This window comes from Bactrocera oleae, chromosome 5 (genome assembly GCF_042242935.1).
Source record: "Bactrocera oleae isolate idBacOlea1 chromosome 5, idBacOlea1, whole genome shotgun sequence".
NCBI lineage: Eukaryota > Metazoa > Arthropoda > Insecta > Diptera > Tephritidae > Bactrocera > Bactrocera oleae.
Window position 1 is genome coordinate 62,988,863 of NC_091539.1, and position 21,461 is coordinate 63,010,323.

The 21,461-nt window shown below is 36.9% G+C and overlaps 1 protein-coding gene, 1 long non-coding RNA gene and 1 other non-coding gene across 3 annotated transcripts; 2 read left to right on the plus strand and 1 right to left on the minus strand.

The window, feature by feature from the left end:
• Nucleotides 1-239: 239 nt before the first annotated feature.
• Nucleotides 240-1,133, minus strand: LOC138857605 (uncharacterized). The gene is made up of 2 exons (XR_011396754.1): nt 703-1,133; nt 240-614 (listed from the first exon to the last, which is right to left on the minus strand). It is a non-coding gene; the product is annotated as an uncharacterized lncRNA (long non-coding RNA).
• A 742-nt stretch (nt 1,134-1,875) lies between these two features.
• Nucleotides 1,876-2,989, plus strand: LOC106615882 (small ribosomal subunit protein uS11A). Its single transcript, XM_014232255.3, has 3 exons — nt 1,876-2,013; nt 2,331-2,586; nt 2,652-2,989. Exons 2-3 carry the CDS (start codon nt 2,350-2,352, stop codon nt 2,868-2,870), a joined length of 456 nt encoding a protein of 151 aa, XP_014087730.1. The 5' UTR covers nt 1,876-2,013; nt 2,331-2,349; the 3' UTR covers nt 2,871-2,989.
• Nucleotides 2,990-13,728: 10,739 nt separating this feature from the next.
• Nucleotides 13,729-13,819, plus strand: LOC118682104 (small nucleolar RNA U3). Its single transcript, XR_004977767.2, has one exon. It is a non-coding gene; the product is annotated as a small nucleolar RNA U3 (small nucleolar RNA).
• The last annotated feature ends 7,642 nt before the right edge of the window (nt 13,820-21,461 follow it).

Below are 21,461 nucleotides of genomic sequence, written 5' to 3' on the forward strand. Positions count from 1 at the left end.
AACGAACACTACCGCAAAACAAATCAAGAAGCGACCAAACGGGATTGCGTGCTACGAATAAGCGCGATAGCACAATACAAACCAAACGTACACGGATGAGTTCGACAACGTTTGAACGTCAACGTCTACGATGACGCAAGGCAGCGCAGCTACACAATACAAATAAAATTATGCACAGTTAAAACAGCGCAGCAGCAGCATTGATGGCTGAGCTACCAGCTGCTCGCCTTTTTAAATTCTTTTACAACTCCTTATTCCTCTGATGTTTCCTTGGTTTCTTTTTTACCCACTTTCTTGCTATCAATTGTCATCCAACAATTTAATTCGCCTTAATCATAACTTTGTTCTTGTTTACGTTCTGGCAGTTGTTATTGTTGTTACTGTTGCCACTCGTTCTTCGCCTTTTGTTGTCTTCGCTCCGCAACCAGTTCTTTTTTCACAACTTTTTTTTCTATGCTTCCACCACTTTTGCTTTCCTTTGCATTAACATTCACTTCTAACTAAGTATATTCCCCTAACCCTTTTCATTGAAAATCGTCTTCCAAAATAATATACAATTTCAGGCGATTACAACGCTTTTGGACGTCTCGAATTGCTACTGTCAAGTCACATGACTTTTTTTGGAAAATAAATTTAACACTTTTTAAGTTTTCAGCTAATTTTCACATAATTTAAATTGAGAAAATTGTTCGATTCTACTACCGAAAGGAATATGAACGAGTGCCCCTGACAATCGTAGGCAGAATCGAACCACTCATTCACTTAATATTTTTGACATTTCATAACACCGTTTCGCACTTGATTTCAACAATTTCATATTTAAACCGTTTCTACTATAGTTTTCTACACATTTTCCAGTTTTTCTATGCGATAATTTCATCTAAATCCCAAATTTTCTTCGCCAAATTTTCACACACAGAATTTCTTTGGAACACAAAACGCACACACACACTCGTACGGTCGAATGATGCTGCCATCCTGAAAAAGTGAAATATTGATATTAAGCGCAAATCTCTCAAAATCCCTAAACAAAATATTTCCAATACATTAATAATAGACTACGCATTAAGTCGGCGACATATATTTTTGTAAATTCAAGTAATGAAAAAACACGAGACACATGACATAAATCTGCATTATTTTTATTGTAAATAACATTAAGCAGACAATCAAATAAATAAATTGATGGTTTGTAAAACTAATGTAAGTGGCAAGGCTTTGGATTATCGATGCATTTGGGGAAAAGGAAAATCGTCATCTCCCTCTCACTTGATTGCAGTGGTGTAAGCGAAAAGGAATGCTTTTGATAACAAACTGTATGAAAGTGATAGCTATATATGACAATGCGGCGAATTCTAAAATGCAGGGATGTATCTTTAATCAAATAACTCCATACAGAAGGCTTCATTTAAAATTTATTCAATTTTATGTTTTCGTCTTCATTATAAAAACAATCCAAATAGGACTTTTCTCATTACTAATTACTAATAATGGGATTACATAAAAGATAAAATATATTGAATTGAGTTGTAAACTCATTCTCCAATTTCCAAAACTATATTAATATCATTTTCAAAATTTCAAAATGAATTTGTTTTTTGATATCTATATGGAATGAAATGTTTTGACCATTCTATGGTTCCTGAAAACACTCTCCAAAATCTTTTATTAAACTCTTTTGAAGTAATCTCTAAACAATTACTTATTTCAAGCTTTGAATATCAAACTGGCTCAACGGATTAACTAGCAGTATTCGAAATAATAAATAACACCAGCTTTGTATACAATTTATTTTTCTATTTGTGAATTAAAAAATTGTTCCTAGATATATAACAGTGAGTTGAAACATATATAAAAAAATTTTATCAGTAGTGCTAATCACCAAATTCAAAAGTGTTTTGCAACCCTAATTTTCTTGCAGTATTGACGTTTGCACAGCTAATGACACTTTTGACAGCTCAAAATTGCAATTCTTCTTCATATTTCTTTTTCAATATCCGGTTCACGCAATTGGTCTGTGTTTTGTTTAAGCTCTTAATAATTTTATTAAATATTTATAAAAATGGTGAATTTGTTTGCGAATGTAATGTGTGTGAAGCTTCAGAATATGTTTCCAAGTAATTTAAGCCAAAAATGTCGCCTTGTTAATGGCTGCGTAACTGGATGCTAACAAATAAATATATCCATCGATTGTGCTGCCCAATTAATGGCGGGTGTATAGTATTTAGACTGGATAAACAAATTCACCATCAAAAATGTGTACTTAGCAAAGTGTTTTCTACTTAAACAGTGGCAAAAATAATCGAAATGTAATGTTATTTCAATTACAGTTGATCCTACCAAACAAAAATGGCACCCAGAAAGGCTAAAGCTCAAAAGGAAGAAGTCCAAGTATCGTTGGGCCCACAAGTACGCGATGGTGAATACGTTTTCGGTGTTGCACACATCTATGCCAGTTTCAACGATACCTTCGTCCATGTCACTGATTTGTCTGGCCGTGAAACCATTGCTCGCGTCACTGGTGGTATGAAAGTGAAGGCTGATCGTGATGAAGCTTCACCCTACGCTGCTATGTTGGCTGCTCAAGTGAGTAGTATTTGTACAGAGTTTTTAGTATTATTTTAAACTAATGCATCTTTTTATTTATATAGGATGTCGCTGAAAAATGCAAAACTCTTGGCATTACTGCTCTGCACATCAAATTGCGTGCCACCGGTGGTAACAAGACCAAAACTCCTGGACCCGGTGCCCAGTCAGCGTTACGTGCTTTGGCTCGTTCTTCAATGAAAATTGGACGCATCGAAGATGTTACACCAATCCCATCAGATTCCACACGCAGGAAGGGTGGTCGTCGTGGTCGCCGTCTATAAGCTAGAACACATTATGTTCTTTGTGCGTATATTTTGTTGTTCGTACGCATTTGCGTACAGCAGAAAAGGAAACGTTAGAAAAAATACAGATTTTTTAATATAAGTGGTGAAAACTTAAATGTGCGCTGTTTTTATTATTTGAAATCACCGATGAACGGCGGTAAAATATTGAATGCTATGGAACGAAATTCATACAAAAACAATTGAACAGAATTTTTGAGCAAATTATCGTAAATGAAAGCAGGGTATTCATGTGTTTGTGTTTCTGTTTCTGTAAAACGAAAACTTATTTGGATTTCAAATTGTGTAAGTAGGCAGTGTTCTAGCTTCGCAAGTTTTAACGGTAAGCACTTTTAAAAGTTGTAGTTTCGTTTTTGTCGTTGTTGTAACGGTTACCTAATCCCCGTTTGGGTGATAAGTTCCAGATTGATTGTCGTCGAGGTCATCTAACGGGAGGCGCAGGAAACGACCTGTTTCGACGAGGTCGGACCATAGGGAAAAGGGTGTTAGATGAGTGGGATTCGTTGGGCATGCAAAGAGGTGGTTAGTGTCATGCGGAGACTCATTGCACGCAGGACATGTGTTTGGAATGTGGGGTCTATTCTGGATAAGTAGGAGTTTAACCTGCTACAATATCCAGAACGAAGCGTAGGTGTTTGATTAGGGACATCAAGAGCCATCCTGTGATAGTCCGGAGTGCAGTATTCTGACAGGTCTGCAGCTTCTTCGTCTGCGTAGCACTACATCCAGGCGACCATATTGGGGCTGCAAACTGCCGGCTAAAATATCGAATTGAATTTCAACCCGATCATCATTTCTCCTCGGATTTGACAGGGTCTTGACAGTAGTCCAAAGCATACTTACACCGGTGGAGAGGTTGCAGGACTTCAGGTGATCTATCCATTTTGTCCGCTTAAGATAATTTACCATTTGCCGAATCTTCAAATTGACATCCCTTATTCGGGGATCACAGGGATAGGCATGGCGTAAGGTGTCGCGCTCGTTTGCTAGTACAGCTGCTTCGGCCGGGAAATTAGGGCGGAGCTCCGCGATTCTTCCAGCCGGTATGAAACGAGCAGTAGCGATCACCTTGCGAAATTGACGCTCGCTAACGATGACGTCTGTAGGAATGGGTAGTGCGTTGAAGGTGCTCTCAGTAAATTCTGTGAAGCCGACCCAGTTAGCTTTGTTGAAGTTAACAAAGGTGCTGTTGTCCACAGAAATAAAGTTGGGAGGTTTTTCGATCGAGATAATTATGGGCAGATGGTCTGATGCGATAGTTAGCATAGGTCGCCAGGTTATACTATTTATCAGACCACCGCTAGCGACGGTAATATCTGGCGAGCTATTAGAGGTGCCTATAATTTTGGTGCGGGCTTCGTCATTCATTATGCAGAATGTCGAATCGTCAATCTGTTCCGCCAGCTCTATCCCCCTACGATCATTTGACAGGCAGGAGTGCCAAAGATCGTGATGCGCGTTAAAGTCGCCTAGCACCAAACGGTTTTCCCTACGAAGTAGCGCACCTATGTTCGGGTGATATCCTGTTGGGCAAAATGTAACGGGGGGATGTATATATTAAATATTTCGAGCTCGACATCGCCTGACCGGACAGCTATACCCTCACATTCAAGGGTAGTGTCGATTTAGTGATTAGACGATATTGCACGGTGTTATGCAATATGAAGTAGCCTTCAAGGCCTCCACCATTATCTCTTCAAGGCCTCCACCATTATCTCTGTACTATCCATTATTGTTGCAGCTGTACTATCCGCATGGGCGGTTGTCGCACTGTGGCGTTGATTGGCGACGCCACTGTATGTAAATGCGAGGGCAGACTCCTACAGCATAGGGCAACATGCGACGCACTCCACTCACGTGTGGTGCGCAGACCGGAACATAACAGAATGCGACACCAGCCAGTACAAGAATTGCACTTGACTGATATGACATTCCGGCGAATTACGGTCTGACACACGGAACAGACTGTGCGAGGAACCAGGAGTTGCTGGGTGGTTCTCACACGAGGATTGGAGCTGGATGAAGGTTGGGGGGAGTTGGTCAGACTGGGAGTCATGCTGCCTGTGCGAGCTCCTTAGGGCCGTGGAGGTCCTATCTTGGCCACTCGACTGGAGTGGCGGCGCAGTGCGCGAACATGGTGCAGCTTGCACAGCCGTTGAGGCAGATGTCGCAGTATTGAGTTGGCAGCATGGGGCCACGTAACTCGTGGTCTTAAGGTCTGAGAAGGTCTTAAGATGGCTCCATCCATTGCATGTATTGCACCTAACCGAGGTGGAGTTTGGATGGAGCCTTCTAGCGCAAACGCAGTAGTAAAATTCCTCGGGGCCCGGGTTGGACTCGATGCCAGCACGGGTCAGGAGGATACGGAGCAAACCTGCTGCTAGGCGTTGCTCCAATGACGACAAACTTAACCCAGAACTTACCGATCCAAACCGGGTTAGATCTCCGAAATAACAGCCCTTGGCCGGATAAAATCCGGGGCAATTCCGTTAACATAGAACCGGCTGTTGTGGGAATTGAGTTGTAGTTTCGTCAATGCCGCTAACGTTAAACATAAAATACTATAAAATTTAGCGTAAATAAAAGACCTTAAGACCTTAAACTTATGCAAAGTATCGATTTAAAAAGGTATCACAATGTTCAGCTGGTGTAAGGCGCCTTCCAAATTCATCGCTAAAAATATTGAAGAACATTAAACTTTTCTTGTTTTGAATCCCAGATATGGAATATGCATATATTTTTATTTTAGCTAGTCGCCACAACCTACATACATATATCTCATATCCATTTATTCAAACAGCTGAGAGAAACTTGCGTCCATAAACGATTTGATGTATGATCCTGTCTGTCAAAGATCAGATCAAAATAACACGATAACTTTTTATAGTCACGATTGCCACTTGGCAGTAAGTATTTCTGTGAGAAAGCGTTTTTAAAATTATCGACCGTTTGTTTTTGGTGGTCGTAAACTTTTATGCTAAATAAATCCTGGATCCAGCCCATCATCCATATATATAGAGAGATGTCTCATTTGTCGGAATTGTCGATATCGGACCACTCTCGCATATAGCTGTCATGCAAATTGACCGCACAAAATCAACCTAAAACTTACCGATCCAAACACCGTTAGATTGCTGAAACAACAGCTTTTAGCCGGATAAAATCTGGTTCAATTCCGGTAACGCAGAATCGACTGTTGTGCAACTTCGTTCTGGTTACGATAGCAGGTTAAACTCCTACTTATCCAGAATCTACCTGTGACATACTAAATTCATATATGTCCAGCGTGCAATAGAGTCCCTGCATGACCCTAACCGCCTCTTTACATACCCAGCAAATCACACTCATCTAACTACCCTCATCCTATAGTACGACTCCGTCGAAACAGCGTGTTTTCTGGGTCTACCGTAGGATGACTTCGATGACAACCAACTTGAACCTCAACACTCAAGCGGGAATTATTTTCATTTTTTTATTAACTTCACCATAAGAAGGCCATAGAAACTATTACAGAAATTTTTGGTAGTTCTTATTTGTTGTCTCTCTCTTCTTCCGATTCAACTACTTATGTTAGCCGAGCAGCCGAAATGAAAATACACTCCGTCAGAACATAAAATATTTTTGCCGGTCCCACGACAGAATTTTACCGCTACAATAACAACAACCATATAAAATATTTTAATGGAAAATCGTTTTAAAATAATTCAAATGTATTTTTATTCCGCGGAAGTATGAAACTACTGACTATTTGTTAAGATTTTCAGCCATTAACTGCTACTATCAAAAACTTACGATTATAAACAAAACAATTACTTATATGAATCACCCTGTGTATATTATAATCATAATAATAATAATGATAAGAATATATTCTTATGATTTAATTGTGAAAAGTGTTCTAAGGCGCTTGAAATTTCTTCTTTCGAAACACAATCACATTCGTTAGACACTTGCTCAACCTTAGATCTTGCATCTAAGCCCTTTCATGTCATCATTAACGGTAATTAATCCATTTATTTATGACAAAACTTGAAGCTCGCACAATTCAAGCCACTTTAATTGCACGGGATTTTAATTGGCTCATTGTAATTCCAAAATGGGGTCAAGGCTTGCGGCAAATGGTGATTCTAACGATAATATGCCAGGCAGGAGAGTCACAGATATATGTATATATGTATGTTAATATCTAACATTTAAAGCGCTGCTTAGAGGTGTCTAAGAACATGGCAAACTTTGTCAGCTGCATTTACATGTGTGTGTGCACATGTGCCAGGGGAGAACTTTCTAAGATCCTTTGCAAACATGCAGGCAAACACACTGTTACAAATATGTATAAATGAGGACATCCGTAGAAAGTTAAATGATGCTTTAAATTATGTTGCATGCATTTTCATATGCCACATCGACGCCACAACAACTATAGCAATAATAACAAATACAACAACTATGGCAGCTTGCTTGGCATTTTCGCAAGCATCAACTGCACCATGCTTGCTTGCCCCACAACACGCCGCCGCATGACCCGACCGCAAACAGCTGGATCGGCTCGTATTCGCACTCACATATTGCAGAAAATGTATTTAATGTGCCAGCATTATCATCAAATGAAACAGCATCAACACATTCAGCAACACTTAGCTACCCGCCGTCGCGCCACACGCCGTTCCCACTCAACTAACTGTAATACTTTACGCGTAATTGGCAGAATTGTACTTGCGGGCGGCGCGCAGAGGCATTAGAAGCGGACGGACGGACGCTGGGCGGCGCTTATAATGGCAAAATTCAAGTGTGCACTCAAGCCGTATGAGAACTGGTCTTCTGCGTATGTGTATGTGCGTGTACACGTGCTGCAAGTGCAACAGTAGCTGCCTGCATATGTTGGCGCTCATATTTGTGCCGTTGCCGCTGCGGCTGCGTCCAAGGATGTGATGGGTTGGTGAAAAGTTGATATCTTTGCCAGTAATGAGCATGTTGCAAAAGTTGATTGCAATTTGAAGATTTCACACACTCTGATTACATGTTGCTAATAAAATGTTGTAAGCGAGAAATTGTGTGTTCAAGTGTATGCTATGTATGTATGTGGGTGTGTAGTTGCAAGGAATTATGAAACGCTTAACAGCGAAAAAGCGAACAGTAAGCAAAATAAAATGTAATCGCGTGGCTTGCAACAAAACAAAAAATTAATTTAAGTTTGAGGAACTGTGCGTGTTGCAGGAGGCCAGAAGCGTATACAGAGATTTGAGCGATATTTTCTTCTACAGAAATTCGCTTGCTTTGCTGGAAATAAATTCAATGAGAAAATAATTTCCAGAAAAACTTTTTTAATAACCTTCAAGTGTGCAATAAATTGTAAACATTTCTTCAAAGGTATGAAAAAGTACATTTTATATTGTTGTTGTAAAAGCACAAAAGTAACGGTGTTACAGATCTTGCCCGATTATAAATCAGTGCAATTTAATTTCCCTTCGAGTTTCTTCTGAACCGAGTTCCTTCTTCATTTCTCAAGTTAGTGCCAATTCGCAAGATATTGGCCACTCCATTTATTTCTTTCAATAATCCCTCTTTCTCTGCTGTTATCAGCTAGTCCCGCGACGAATACTTACGGCGCTGAAAAATTTGTGTTTCTTCGAAAAAGGTTCTTCAATCATGGTAACATCTTCATTTCTTCTGCTATTTTCTTGTTTGTCTCTTTTACAAGTTCACATTGGCTCCTTAGACGTTTCTCTGTTTATAGCTAGAGTCTATGAAAAATACTAAGGAAAGTCAAGAATTTTTCCGCTTAGTTTTCCAATGCCGGGAAATCTTACATTTCTCTTTCATAGCTAGAGACTCTCTCTTTGGACGAGATATCCTAGTCAGCCAAAATGCTGCTGTATTGCCTTTCGTCATCTACTCTTTGATATCATATTATTGCAATGGTCTTGAAAAGCCACTTTCAAAGTGTTAATACTTTTGTGTCATGAGATGATTTCGTCTATATCGCACTACTATGTCCAGAGTTCGTTAGATTCAAGATTTATCCTGTTTTCGGCGTTTCTGCCAGTTCAATGACAAAGAAAAATTCTCTAAAACTTCAAAGTTGGGATTGTCACCGCTGAGATCAAAGCCAGGTTGCCAGTTCAATGACAAAGAAAAATTCTCTAAAACTTCAAAGTTGGGATTGTCACCGCTGAGATCAGAGCCAGTATGTGACTTTTCGGACGGTTTTTTAACTGTTGAAAGAAAATATTTAGTATTGTCCTCATCGACAGTCTCTTTGATGTAGGTATAGCAAGGTCCTTTTTAGTGCTTGGTCAATATTCGTCAGTTTTTTATTTGTTTTTTGAACGCATTTACCAGCTATACCAAAAGTAGTCCTTCTCAAACTAGATATGCAATGAATAGTATACTCATACATATGGCAAGCTTCAAAAAACCATTTGCAGCCATGTGGGTCAGAAGGAAATGTGCACTGAGTGTGATAAATGCATCTTAAATTAAAAAAGTTTTCAATAATACAATGTTGACGGCAGCACTAATACAATCACGTGCTCATTTGTGGAAGCCGCAGCAGAAACAACAAACAAGTAATAATATCGTGTAATTGCCTGCTGTGCTGAAGTATAGTTGTAGCTTGCAATCAAAGCTATTTCAGTTTTGAGTGAATAAAATTTTATAAAGATGCACAGCTTAGGTTTCGAATATCGCTCTTAATTAAATTAAAAAATTAAAAATGTTTTTGTTACAGACAATGTCAAATTTTGTACGATATTTCTTACACATAAATTCTACGAGGATCTCTAATAACTAAGAATATCATACTAAATGATTGGCTCTTCTATGTTAATCAGTATAGCTGTCCTCACTACTTGGTTTTTGCATGCCGAAAGCGATAGAGTTACCAAAGAGAAGAGAAGAGTTAGCGATAGAGTTAGCTAAGAGAAATTGTTTCATATTCAAATTTAGGAAATACATTTTAATATGCGTTAAAATTGTGATAAATCGAAAGCTAGGCAAAGTACGCCGGTAACAATCCCAATACTAGCTTACATTTTTAAGAACTTGAAATATCAAAGCATCTGACACCAAATCGACTGGCTATCTGCTGAACCGAAGCCAGTTTTATTGACTAACTGGAAAAGGAAAGTCCATAAACAACAATTATTATAAAGCTTTATTGTCACATTTAAAAGACGAAATCACGGAAAAGCAGCAACATTCGAAGAAGTCAATGAAGCTATTTATCAAGACAAACCATTTTGCAAATTAACGAAAACTTTAGCAAAATTTTATAAATTGCGACACGAATGGCTTCCGCATCCATTGTAGATACTTTTCGGGACACACGATTACCGATTCGACTTAAATACTTAAGTTGAATCGGTACTGATATTGAAAGATCACATGATTGAAACAGAAAATTTACGTATTATTTTTCTTCCTCTCAATTCGCAGCACACAAGACTCATAGGATATTCTGATGCCCCAAAACTACTTGTAGAAGAAAAATCCATCCACTAAAAATAAATTTTATTGAATAAAATAAAATTGAGATAACAATAAATTTTTCAGAAATTTACATTTTATTCAATAAAATTTATTTTTGGATGGATTTTATTTTCTTTTTATCCCAGAAAGCTTTTGTGAGAAGTAAATATTTATTTATTTTTAACCAGGAAAAAACTAGGTAAGGAAAGTATTAAGGTCGTATTCTACTCTAGTTTTTGGCAATTGATAAAAAAGTGAATTCATATTTTTACTAACCAATTTCTTATAATTTATTTATTCATATTTCAAGAGTATCGTACACTAGATAAATTCAATTTGAATTAACCTAAGGTTATTTAAAAAGGAAAAAAGATCGTTTATGAAGATATTTACCTCGATTTTGCTCCGCCAGTTAGCTATATGCTTTAGTAATCCGATCTGAAAAATTTCTTCGGAGCTTGTAGTGTTGCCTTGGGCAATAATTTTTAACAAATTTCATGAAGACATCTTGTCAAATAAAAAAAAAATTTCCTTACAAGAAATTGATTTTGATCGATCAGTTTGTATGGCCGCTATATTATATAATATATCGAATCAAATGAGTGAACTTGATATACCCTGCAGGGTTTAAAAAATTAGCCTTGTAACTTATTGTGAAGCTTAGTTATGGCAGTTTATTGGTTTTGGCTTAATGGGGTTTTGTAGGCGGGGCAATGGTCCGATTACGTCCATCCGCAACACTAACTCCCATCTTGGGTGTCAAGGAAGATGTGTACCAAGTTTCATCGAAATATTTCAAATTTTACTCAAGTTATCGCTTGCACGGATGGACAGACGGACAGACAGACAGTTATTCGAAATTCGTGATCATTTATATATACATAATTCCATATTTATCTCGATTAGTTTTGGGTGATACAAACAACCGTCGCCTAACAAAACTATTTTACTCTATTGCAACATGTTGCACGAGTATAACTAAGATGAATTCTTGATAAGTACAAATTATCATGAAGAAATAAAACTGGAAAAAAAATGCTTTCCGAAAATGGCGGCTACCTCAAAATAAGGCTTTTTCAATAATTGTTTACCTTTCTCGCATTTTTAAACACTATTAAAACTTAGAAATTTTCAGTTTTTATTGATACATACGATAGAGAGATATTTGAAGAATATCATATTCATTCCAAATTTCAAGCAAATTAACAGATTAGAACTTGAGATATCGTAACGAACGCATTAAAAAAAGTAGTTTCGAGAAAAACTCGTTTAAAGTTTTAATTTACGCTCAAACCGGCCGAGTTGCCACGACACTAAATGCCTAAAACTGAAAATAAGTTTTATTTTTAAAAATTCTTTTAAGAAAATATCTAAGCTATCAAAATATGGAAAAAAATTTTTTTGATTTCTAGACTAGAATACCTCCTTAACTTTCGTTAAGTTTTTTTTCGGAAAATATTACTAATAGATGATCATTTTATTTGCCTAGAAGTTGACACTTTTTTGTTGTTTTTGATAACGTAAATGAACAATTTCCACAATTTTATTTTGGAAAAGTCAAACTTTAACCGTAAGTGCCCAGCATCCCACAAGCAATTTAAATGTTGCAAATATTTCGTGACTGTCAAACTTTCAATTTCTTGCACCAGCTCACTTCCATGCACTTACATACAAACACACACATACATAGAACACACATATACACCCAAGCATATGTGTGCACACATGTGAATTTGCGCAAATCACGTGAAAAATGCACAAAATTTTTCGACGCACATCAGCAGTCGGCTCCCCAAAGAAAAGTCACGTATACGCCTGGTAAACCCCATTGCCGCCACAGCTATGACAACAATTTCACAAGTAACAATCACTTGACTAATGTTGTTCAAGTTTTCAAGGATTTATGAAGCGCATAACTATCCACAATGCCAGCGATGAGTGGGGAGGGTGGTAAGGTAAGGTGGGACAAACGAATGGTTGGCGATGAAAACGAAAGTAATGAATGTAAACAAAAACGGATGTGAAAAAGTTTACCATATTTTGTGCATTTCCGACTTGTCGTCACACACACACATACATATGTATTATATTGCAAATATATTTAACAAATTCAAAAGCTACATAAGTGCATGTGTGTGTGTGTGTGCAGGCCGCATTCATTTCAAATGTCTGCCACCTAAATGGACAACATCATTGCTTTCGCTGCCAAGTGTGGCATGCATCGCCATATCTGACTGACTGGGTGACGCAGCACCGCTGTGATAACTAAACTGCACACTCGCATACACACATACATTTATATACATATGGCATATCGTACTTTGCAAGTGCATGTGGCAGCGCTTGACTGCTTGACTGATTGTTGCATTCCACATGCAGCGCACGTTGCTATTGTGCTATTTATTTCCCAGCGCTTTGCTAACATAAAAATTACCCCCACATACACACTCACACATGTTTACTAAAGCCGAGCTGTGAAATTTAAATAAAATAAAAATAAGAAGAACCGACGTAATAAATTGCAGTCAAGTCTTCAAGTCGGAAGTTGACTGCTGAGGCGATGCCAATGTGGCAGCATCCGTTAACACAGTTGTAGTTCGTACAATAACTGCATAGATAAGATAAAGCAGTTGACCATATAGGAAAGTTAACTCGTTTAAAGTTAATTGCTCAATTAGTGTCAGATAAATCACCACAAATTCCATTTTCATAAATCGTGTATGAAGGGAGATTTGATAGCAATCAATTGCATGAATGTAGTTCATTATTAACCAATAGACAACTGGTTGATTTGAAACTAGTTAATTTTAGCTGCTAGTGACAATGATAGGTAAATAGTATTGGGTCTTATTCAGTATATCACGCAATACATGGCTTGGGTCTTGAAATAGTGTTACAAGGGTTCAACGGCAAGTGAGCGTCCAGGCGTAGCTTTAGCGATTATTCACTGCTGACAGTCTATTCACCATCAACATTTCTTAGATACCCCAGTGAAGTAGGGTTTTTCGCAAGAATTCTCTAAAATCTTGCGGTCTCATGACAGCCTTCTACGCTTCCACAGCAGGTTCTTCACGCAGCTCTCTTGGCTTTCTTTAACTCAGACTCTAAGTTTTGTCCTATACAGCACTCAATCGTCACTAGAGTCACTTCTACGAGCCTTGTGGAAAAGTCTTCTACTCGAAGACCTGATCGCTGGTAGTTCCGACGCTCACCAAAGCCGTTTCCTTTTGTCTTTTCAGAGTTTTCAGAGGATATAAGTAGTCCTACACACAGAGCTGAAAACTTCGAGTTCTTGTCGGATCTGACTGGAAGAACTGATCGAAGTTTTCTTCTACAGATCATTGCGTACTCCACACTTAAAATAATAAGTTAAATTTCACTTCACAGGATCATTTCTGTAGTTAATCTTCACTTATTTTCTTTGCATGTGTAGTAGAACGACTCAGCTGATATTTCGGGGTATTTTTTGAATTCGTGTAATTTTTATGTTAGTCAGTGTCATTCAACCTTACTTTAGAACCTATATTCTCTAAAACGGTCTAATAGTCTCCGGAGGTATTTGTACCTTTTTCCATTTCAAATTCCTTACTAAGTCTGTATAAAAAATATCTACTTTTGGCTATAGGAAAGACAATAAGGAGTGCCCCGAGTTTAAAATGGAGCCGGTTAGTAAATAAATTTCTGAGGTTCTCATAAATAGATTGTGTTTGTTGAGTCCATTTTTTAAGGTTGTACATTTAATCGTCTTAAAATAAGTCTCATAAACTCCGAAGCGTTTGTTGATGATGTCTTCAAATCTTTCATATTTTGGTTTATACAAGACGAGACAATATTATTGACACAAATGTCATTGTGGTGACGGCAGTTTGTTGTATATCCTTTCTTGCCGCGGCAGATTTTTACTCGATTGATTCTCAATTCGATCGCCTTCGTTTAGGCGTACGATTTCATTTCAGTTTTTATGCAAGCTCCATTTTCCACCAGATTCGGGATTGAACGCCAAGTATTCTCTTTAATATATTATTTTTATGGGAATTCCATTCATTCTCGAATCCTTTTTATGTTCGGGTACTCTCTCTGTTTGTTAGCAGTTCTAGTTTTTCTCTACCAGATATACATACATACAAGTATATTACTGATCAGCATGACGAACGGAGTTGGTTGAGCCATGTCCCTCTCGTCCGGTTTTATTTGACATGATATCTTCGTGAAATTAGGCACGTATTATTGTTCAAAAAAAAACTTCAATATCCGAACAAATTGTTCAGTTCGGATCATTATTGCATATAGCTGCCATTCAAATTAATCAATCAAAATCGAAATAAAGCCAAAGTTACCGTATTTCTTGTTTTCTTTTAGATTTTCATGACTGTGTTTTCCTAAGTTAAATTTAGCCACAACCAAGTAACTTGGGGTATATTCTTATAGTGGATACTGGTTCCCTACTTCAAAATGTTTTAGGTTCCTTCAAAATCGATCAATATTTTGCTGGAAGCGGATGGCCTGTATTTAATAGAATTTTTTTCTCTCGATGTTTTTATTTTTGCCTGGACGTTGTGTGGGATATCCCAGTCAGCGACCGATACACTCTTCTATCACAAACCGCCGTTCGTTTACATTTAATACTTTCAGTAAGTAGTAGTGACATTCTCAGCAATGACGCAACTAGTTACAATATGACTTCCTTAAAAACTAGTCAACTGCAATTCATGCTTTCAAAATTGTCTGGTTGCTGTTGCATGTGGTTAACGGAAGTTGCATAACATGCTCAGAGAGCGATAAGTGAATTTATAAGTAAAAAAAAAAATATACAAAAATGTATTTATATAAAATGGTATGTGGCACATGCAACAGCGTCACACTGTCGGCCGTCCCAATTCATGTACAAATTCATCACTAAAACTCAGCGACACTAACACTAATAAACAGAGTGATATGCATGAGAATGCGCACACATAAAGATGCAAGCCACCACCAGCTCACACTTCAGCTCGAGCATAGCATAGCATAACATAGCACAGCATAGCACACATATGTATATCAGAAGTGCCACAAAATGGTGCGCTGCCTCACCCTTTCACTCGGTTGCAAAATGCCACGACAGCACCATCACTCAGAATTGCAGAATTTTATTGTAGCGGCGACAAACTGGCATAACGGCATGTAGGAAATGCCAACAACGTGTTGTTGTTGTTGGTGAAAAAAGTATGGTGGCGACATTACTTTTAGAACAGAGCAGTAACAATATGAATGGCAGTGAAGTATGCAACAACGCCATATGCAACGCGTATGTGGCAACAATGCAAGCGCTGCCGTTACGCACAGCAAAGTGAGCAGCGGTGCGTTGCCCGGAAAACGGCTGCAAGACACCGTAGCGTTGCGTGGCAATGCGAACGGCTGCATAACAAACACAACCGTGTGAGGTGCTTTACAAGCATGTTAGGGTGTGCGCGTGTGTGTGTGTGTGTATGCGGTTGTTGAGGCGCTCAACCGCCAGGCAGGAAGGCAGGAAAATGTTGCATGCATACTTAAGTAGTTTTGCATGTAAATTGCGTTTGATGCAATTTAACTTTTAATTGCATTTTCACACAAATACACACACACACACACACACCTGCATATAACTATAATATATGTATGTATATGCATATTCATATATTAAATGTAAAATATTTGAAATTCTTTCTGCGCACTCGCACACTTTTACCGCTTCATTTTATTTAGATTATCACATTTCATTTATCCTTCCGCTGTCACTCACACGCACACACACACTCACACACACACTAGCAAAAACGAACTAAGGCGCTTGTTGGTAGGAGCCTTGTGCCATTTTTGTTGTTGTTGTTGTTGTAGTTGTTGCGAAATATGCTGCCGCCTTGGCTGTTGGCGTGTGAAATATGCACTTAAATTTTGATATCCTACGCTTGCTTAGCAATAAAAGTTCAATTACCATAAATGTCAAATGTGTGTATGTGTAGGAAAAACTCTTGTTAAGTAAACATATGATTTGTTGTTATTGTTGTTGTTGTTGTACAGCTAAGTCATTACGCATTGAACTGCAAACAATTTGCAATTTATGGCTTTCGCTCGCAAAACTGTTGTGGTTAAAATAATTTCATTTAAATTTATATTTGTATGTATGTATGTAAGTGTATTTGCAAGCGTTTATTTTATGAATCACAAGCTGGCATACTTCAGAAGCAACTTAAGTTCTAAGCTTTTATAAAGCGATAATAGAAAATATTTTTAGTTGTTACTTAACTGTCGGCGCCGAATGGGTTAAGTAACTGTCTAATAGTCATGTTTAATATTTGTTTAGACAGCATTCGATAGATGCTTGCAACCGAATACAAAATTATACAACATATATTTTAAAATATTACTTACTTGTAGTATGATTTAGTAAAAAAATATCCAATATTAATAATCCATTTTTTTTTGCATTAAATTAAAGGTTTAATTTAGCATAGTTAGAGTTATCAAATTTAGGTATAAAATATACCGTTTTGTTCGATAACTTGTTGTCATTTTAAAGATAGTTTCATAAAGGCACTCTCATAAAAACGTTCGTTATTATTGGCAAACAATTAGGACAATCATTTGCTTAAGAAAGAACTAGACAGTATTTACTTTGTGCCAGGTCTTTGTAACTTGTAACTTTTTAACCAAGCTCCCGGAGCTCTTGGCGTTTCGCTATTGGTGTGTGTGGCCTGGTGTTGTTCTGATGAAACACAATTCTCCTTCTACTGGCCTTAGCTATCCGCTTCTGTGTGATTACAGGCATGAATTAAGGATAAACCTCTTGATACTTATACCGAAAGCTAGTAAACAAAAAATGTCTGTAAAGTTATTAGCACTATCTTGTTGTCGCTACATTCATATTCGCAGAGAATCTTAAAGAGTTAACTAAGAAATTTCGGCAATAGTTGATATTTTTATTAAATAGGAGATTGCATTTATCGTTAGAATATTTCTCTGATATTTGAATGATAAAACGCTTACCAGAACGAAAAAATTATGCCTTATAAGCAGTGACAGCACCAATCAAAAAGAAAATGTAGTTTTATCCGACTTTATTGCTGGTCATGTAAATGCCGTTGTGAGTTTGGTTCGCCGACAGATTCTTTGATAAGCGTTCGCCCGCAGAACTCCACTGCTTTGCTTCCTTTTATATCTCTGAAAAATGTTTTTAAACTTTAAACGCAAGAACTTATTCCAGTCGACCAATTTTTATTTATACCATAGTTTAAAAAATCGTTGATTTGCTAAATTTGTTGAGCTTTTTTTAGGATTCCTTTCAATGGTTTTCAAACACTAAAACCGAAAAGGAAGTTTATATAAATTTTATCATTAAAGTTGAAACTAAAGGAAACGTATAAAATCTCTCAAACCTCGACTTTGTCTTTGTATGCTTTTATTCGGGATATCTTACCCCGAAGATGAGTTTAGCCACTATAAAACCTAGCCGGAAAAGTAAGAGGAAGAACTGTAGTTGGCTGTGTGAATAGGAAGGTTCAAGTATGCCAGCTTCAAACTCAGCCATGATAGTGGAGGCAACCTCTGTAGACAGCCAAAAACAGTGCACAATTTTGAGCAAAATTCTGTTTTTTTTTTGCGTTTACTCAATCATATCTACATATGCAAGTTGAATGATTTATTTCTTTCCAACGAGTCTTCCTCACTTTTAACGTCATCTAAACTGATCCTACGCTAAGGTCAAATCAAACCTGGACCACCAGCCTTGACTGACTAATATGTATTTACTCTCCAGCAGTGTCCTTCTCGCCAGTTATGTGTAAAATGCCGCTGAGAAATATGTTATTATGCATATTTTAATAATAAATAATCTACGCTTGTGGCTTCGCTTGACTTGCATTGACCTTTGAAGCCGTGGCAACAAAGATAAAAGCCCGGCGAACCATGCACTTCAAGCTATAATTTTAACGACGCTTTCAAACAATGCTCGCCACTAGAAAATGTGTACGTAACTTCTTTTCTATTATTATGCACATACATACATATATACACACATGCTATACATATATGTGAGCAGCACAATCAGTAGAATGTGAAACAAAGCCAAGCTATAGCTGAAGCGTTTTTCAACGTCACATGTGCGCTTGTTTTCTCTGGAAATATTTACACTGACCGAGCTTGTTGCATGTAATAATAAATAATCCCTTGCAAATATGTACTCACATACAATATATAGTATAACGAAGTGTTTGTGGTAAATGCTAGTTAGCACATATGGATATAACTGTAGTTACGTGCTCAAAAATGCTTCTATGGAAATGTGAGTGTGTGTCTGGGTGTGTGTACGAAGTAATTTTTATGGCAGCGAATGAAGCCGCGCTTCTAAGTGCATTGTCATGTTATCAATGAACGACATTTCTGGTATACTGAGATGCAGCGTTGACCAGACATTATATAACGACAAAATACTTTTTAAAAATGAAGCATGTTGCAAGGTTAGCTTTCGGATTTTATTTGCAGAAAATTAATGCTTCTTCTTCGAGTTAGTCCAGTTGTAATGTTATCAAACAAAATAGTGAATCATACATGCTTTCATCCGCTTACAAATAGTTTTTTTTTAAATAGTTTCTTTTAACGTATATTTTTACTCAGTATCTTATGATGCCAGATTTATACCTCGGCTTGTATCTGTATCTTCAGCAAATTTTGGTTTTTTCAGTTTCGACTCATTTTACTCGACGTGGTTTTTGCAAAAGATGCGAGTCTTTTGGTACGGGTGTAGCACTGATACGCTTCATACCCAAAACATTAACCCAAATGTGATGAATTGATCCATAAGATATCTTGAGTATTTTTTACTAACTTTCCGTTGGCAATACGACATTTGCAAGCACTGTTTCTTTTACTTTTCGGTGTTATTGTCAGTAACAGCGGTCGTTGGAGGACTTGCATGATGGCCGCAAAACACTTCTGCAACATTTACAACAATACCGTAGCCGTAATTACCTCTGAAACACAGAATTTCGAGCAAACTCGTTCTTCTATATTTTTTTTCCGAGTCAAATTTGATTAGATGGTATGTGAGAAGATGTTATACTTTGAGGTTATAAATGCTCATCACGCTGTCAGGCTTGTTATGTATGAGTTGAATGAAAGTGCAATCCCTTGTCAGTCCACCAACAACCAATGTCAGAATTATGAAGCGCTGAAAGCTTCACACGGGAGAAATTACTTACCAAATGTACCATGACGTAGACTGTGTAGACCTCAGGATATATTTACATGTTTAATATACAATTTTAATTATTAGACATCTTTTTTAGATTTCAATTTTCCACAATTTATAGCTACGAATTTTTTACTTGTATGCTAGAAAAAAGTTGCGCATACGCCGTGTCATCCTCATACAGTACGTAAGAAAGTACTTTGATTGTTTAGAATCAGCGTTGCAAATCTTTTAATTAATAAATTTTGAATGAAAAATTAAATTTTCAGTTTTTAAAACCGATGCTGTTATTAAAAAATATGCTGTTTGGGATTAAAAATTGAAAATATAATTTTTTGATTCAAACGAAAGCGAAAAAATGTTTACCATATTATAAAACAAAAACAATTCTGAATTATATGCTATATAAGATTAAGTGTTTTCTTTTTTACTTTTCAATCCGGTAATTGGGATTAAAAATTAAAAATAATTTTTCATTAAAAAATTTTTCATTTTTATTTAAAAAATTTTATTAATATTATAATCGGATATGTGGGATTAAATTTTTCTTAATACGGTATGCGGGTTTACATTTTAATTTTTTAATCCCGTATTGCCGATTACAAAATAAATTAAAAAATTTAATGCAAATATTAATTCAATTATTTTTTAATGCATTATTATTATACCCTGTTTAAAATGAATAAATTTCCACAAATTTCTAATGTATATATTCGATTCTGTTATATTTATGCAATTTATTTACTATTTTTTTACGAATGTAACACAAATTCCTTAAAACTCTCGCCTGCATCTATTTATTTTGCATTGTTACTCATACGCCCCGCACACCACAATACACAAATACCAAATCTTGTGTTTATATTGTTTCCAATCACAAAAGATTTCATAGAAATAATCATTGCTTATCGCAAAACATAATTGATTGCATATGTAAGACCCCTTACCGCATGCGTCCCTCACTGTCACACCGCCAAATCATTGCTTTCATATTCAAATGTGATTATTGTTTGAGGAAGAAAAAACTACGTACGCCAAAGAAAACGTGCCTTTGTAGAAAATAGAGTTCGTTTTTATGTACACACATACTCAACATTTTGTTTTAGAATGTATGTTTGTGCGTGCGAATGCAGCAATATGCATTGCTCTGCAATCACACTGACAATGACCCAAATTGCGTGGAAGCAGTTTTTCAAGAAAAATATTCTATTTAAATAAGTCAGCGTGCGTATATATATTTGTGTGCTTGTGTATATATAAATATTATATGTAATGAATCGTGCTCACTCAGCGCCAAGCAACAATATGCGTCTTACAACATTTGCAGCTGTGCTTAGCCGACCCGCTTCACTACCCTCTCCGGTGGCAAGTAAACAATGTATCTTCTGCGTTTTACTTACTTCTTTTTATCGGTTGGCCAAATTTTGCTTGCCAAAATCTTTGTTTGCCTTACTTGTGCCAAGAAATGAAATCTTCAGCTTCTGCTTCAGCCATTTATTGGTTGCAGCTGTTGTTGCTTATCGCCGTATCATTTTTCGATTTCATTTTTCATACGGATTTGAGAGTGAAAAATTGTACCAGCAGTGGCACACACGAGCATGCGAACGTTTAGTTGTTGTTGGCTGCAGTGGCAGTCAAGTAGAGGGCCCTTTTACATATGCTTTACATACACATATTATATATGCACATATTTTCTTACTCTTATATAATGACATGCATAAAAATTCGTATAGACGGTCTGTGCAATAGTGTTAGTATTGCTGCTGCCACAACGCAGCTGTATCATTTTTCAAAGCTTTTCCACTTTCTTTTCATAGTTTTAGCTTGTCGCCGTCGCCCATTTGTTTACACGCATAACTGCTTCTTCTATAATTGGAAAATTATGAAAAAGTCTTCGA

What these genes read in the sequence shown, in the direction of transcription:
- LOC106615882 (XM_014232255.3), top strand. Translation starts at nt 2,350, where the DNA reads ATGGCACCCAGAAAGGCTAAAGCTCAAAAGGAAGAAGTCCAAGTATCG. An exon ending in CTGCTATGTTGGCTGCTCAA is followed by an intron (nt 2,587 to 2,651) that starts GTGAGTAGTATT and finishes TTATTTATATAG; the next exon opens with GATGTCGCTGAAAAATGCAA.